General features: G+C 41.1%; 1 protein-coding gene across 1 annotated transcript; it reads left to right on the top strand.

The window, feature by feature from the left end:
- Nucleotides 1-1403: 1403 nt before the first annotated feature.
- LOC141714406 (uncharacterized) lies at nucleotides 1404-2321 on the top strand. The gene is made up of 2 exons (XM_074517927.1): nucleotides 1404-1581; nucleotides 1813-2321. The coding sequence occupies exons 1-2, from the start codon at nucleotides 1404-1406 to the stop codon at nucleotides 2319-2321; spliced, it is 687 nt and encodes a 228-aa protein (XP_074374028.1).
- Nucleotides 2322-3522: the final 1201 nt, after the last annotated feature.

Here is a 3522-nt window from a genome sequence, read left to right as displayed (position 1 = left end):
TTCGGATCTTTTCCATGCCAAACATGGCAGATGGTTAAATTCCATGTCATAAATGCAATCTCCAGTTATAATGCAATCATTGGCAGAACTACTTTAGGGCCATTGAAAAACCATAATTTATGTTCCTCATCTAAAGATGAAGTTCATCACAGACTTTGGGGTCCGGAAGATGAGCGGAGATTAGAAAACGTCAAGGTAATGTTATATAAGCTCAACAATTCTAAAGAAAATTCTCCAAACAGAAACCTCAATTAATCAGGTCGTTAAGGTAGACCCCAGGGACATCATCGAGTCTCCAAAGCCTTCCACTTATAAGGCCGTTGAACTAGTTGAAGAGGTGTCACTAGATGATACAGAGCCAGACAGAACAGTAAAAATAGGCAAAAAAAATTCCTAAGAACTTCCGGCAACTTTGATACTTCTCTTCAAACAGTTCAAAGACATCTTTGCCTCGGGCTTCAAAAGAAATTCCAGGTATACCAACATATATAGCTCTACATCGTCTAAACCTCAAATCAGGAGTTAAAGCTGTAAAGCAAAAAAGGAGAATCTTCTCAAAAGAAAAAACATGAAGCAATTGAAAAGGAAGTAGACGGTCTGCTTGAAGCGGGATTCATCAAGCCCGTACAGTTCTCCAGATGGATCGCGAACACAGTCTTGGTCAAAAAGAGCAATGGCAAGTGGCGTATGTGGATTGAATACTCTGATCTTAACAAAGCTTGCCCAAAAGGCTTTTATCCTGCTTCCCAATATTGATCAACTCATCGATGCAACGGCAAGCAATGAAATGTTGTCATTTATTGATGCTTTCTTCGGGTATAATCAAATAAAATTGGCAGAGAAAAACCACGACTGACACTGCGTTCATCACTCATAAAGGTGTCTTTGCTTACAAAGTCGTACCATTCGGACTCTTAAATGCATGTGCCACCTTTCAAAGGATAATAGACGTAGTTTTTAAACCTCAGATTGGAAAAAATATCCAGTTCTATGTGGACGACATAGTGACCATGTCGCCCACAATTTTAGCACATGTGAACAATTTAAGAGAGACATTTGAAAGGGTAAGAAATCACAACATGAGGTTGAACCCGGCAAAATGCTCTTTTTCTCTAAGTGGAGGTCGATTCCTAGGATTCCTTTTAACTCAAAAAGGGATTGAAGCTGATCCCAACCAGATATCAGCTATTCAAAATATGACAGCCCCAAAATGCCTCAAAGAGCTCAAAGTCCTCGCAGGCTCCATTGCAGCCCTAAGATGTTTCATACCTCAATCATCAAAGAAGTGCCTCCCGATGTACGGAGCTATTAAGCAGGCATCAAAAAGCAATCCCTTCAGGTGGATGAAAGAATGTGAAGAAAGCTTACAATAAATAAAAAAATTCCTCACTTCACCACCAATAATGGCAAAGCCTGAACCATGCGAGCCTTTGAAGTTATACCTATTTGCAGCTGACTCAACAGTAGCAGCAGTACTCATTGAGGAGGAAAAATTAGATCACAAGCCCGTATACTACGTAAGCCACACACTGAAAGATGCAGAAACTCGTTATTCAAACATCGAGAAACTCGCATATGCACGTGTAATCGCAAGCAGAAAATTAAGACAATACTTCCAAGGATGGTTGATAATAGTCATGATAAACCAATCCTTACGAAGAATTTTGCATAAGCCAGATATGACAGGCAGATTAGCATCATGTATGGTGTAACTAAGTCAGTTCCACCTTAAATTTCAACCAAGAACGGCCATTAGATCTTAGGCCTTATCCGACTTCATTACGGAATGTAACTTTTCAAATCTCGAACCAGGAGAAGTGATCACTACATCTGAAAGAAAAGCTTGGGTACTCTTCACAGACGGGTCATCAACCTCACAAGCAGGAGGTGCAGGAATTGTTCTCACTAGCCCTGAAGGCTTCGTAGTTAAACAGGTTGTAAAATTCAAATTCCCTGCCACCAATAACGAGGCTGAGTATGAGGGTCTAATAGTTGGTCTCAAGTTAGCTCACAAGCTAGAAGCATCTGTAATCGACATATTTAGTGACTCTCAATTGGTAGTCAAGCAAGTCCTAGGGGAATTCAAAGAAATTAATGATAGAATGGCCACAAACATGCAGATTACCCTAAAACTCCTACAAATGTTCACCTCGTGGACCATCAACAACATTGGAAGATCAATAAATCAATGGGCAGACGCCCTCTCTAAGGTGGCTACATCAGACATCCAACAGATCACAGACCCCGCCTACTTCACGGAGTTATCACACCCATCAATTGAAATCCATGAAGTCAAATGCATATCAAATGAAGAAGATTAGAGAACTACAATAATCAAATTTATCCAAGGAAATATCACGGAGAGTGACAGGCAAGAATTGAGGAAGATAAAATAAAGGCCAAACACTATTGTGTCATTGACAACAAGCTCTTCAGACGAGCCTTAGTTGAACCATTGCTCAGATGCGTTAGCAGGAGCGAATCGCAAATAGTCATGCTGGAAGTCCATTCAGGCATATGTGGAGATCACCTCGCGGGTAAGAACATGGCCTTAAAAATTATAAGACATGGTGTTTTTTGGCCCACTATGCGTCAAGATTGTGAGAGGTACACGAGGCAGTGCAGGCCCTGTCAGCTCTATAGCTCGAAGAACCACAAGCCTTCCGTGCCCTTCAATCCAACCACCACGCCTTGCCCATTCTACATGTGGGGCATAGACCTAATGGGACCACTTCCAAAGAGCTCCAAACAGTGTCAATACATCATTGTGGCAGTGAATTACTTCACCAAATGGATAGAGGCAAAGCCCCTTGCTCGAATCAGATAAGTAGATGCAATTTAATTTTTTATGGAAAACATAGTATTCAGGTTTGGAGTACCCAGAATCACCATTACAGATAATGGCACTTAGTTTACAGGTGAAAGTTGGAAGAATGCTCTTGAAGGGCTCGAAGTCCAACACCTCAAAGCTTTAATAGCATACCCGCAGTCCAATGGCCAGGTTGAAATCACTAATCAAGCAATTATGTAAGGCCTCAAGAAGAGATTGATGGATGCCAATAGAAACTGGGTCAATGAGCTTCCAAATGTACTATGGAGCCTACGAACCACTCCAAAAGCTGCAACAGGTAAAATACCCTTCAGAATGGCGTATGGGACTGAGGAAGTACTACCAATGGAAATTGGAACTAAGTCTCTAAGCATCAAATTCTTTTAGATGAACAAAGATCTTTTAGAAGAGATCAGAGAATCCGCACAGTTCAAATTCTCCAAGTACCAAGAAAAGGTCGCAGAGCTATACAATGCAAAAGTCAATCCCAGGGGCTTTAAAGTCAAAAACCTAGTGTTAAGAGAAGTTGTAACTTCAATGCCCTCAAAAATGAACATGATGTCTCCACCATGGAAAGGCCCATATAGGGTAACAAAAATCACCAACTCGGGTTCATATCGCCTCGCACAGCTCGATGGAACTCCAATAGAAAATGCATGGAATGCCATACATCTCAAGAAGTCCTATCCTTA

Source organism: Apium graveolens, chromosome 3 (genome assembly GCF_009905375.1).
Source record: "Apium graveolens cultivar Ventura chromosome 3, ASM990537v1, whole genome shotgun sequence".
Classification (NCBI taxonomy): Eukaryota; Viridiplantae; Streptophyta; class Magnoliopsida; order Apiales; family Apiaceae; genus Apium; species Apium graveolens.
This window is presented reverse-complemented; position numbering and strand designations above follow the sequence as displayed.

Excerpts from the sequence above, each read along its gene's own strand:
- LOC141714406 (XM_074517927.1), top strand. The coding sequence starts at position 1,404 with ATGGCAAAGCCTGAACCATGCGAGCCTTTGAAGTTATACCTATTTGCA. Across the intron at positions 1,582-1,812 it reads CGAGAAACTCGCATATGCAC|GAGAAGTGATCACTACATCT; the intron begins GTGTAATCGCAA and ends ATCTCGAACCAG.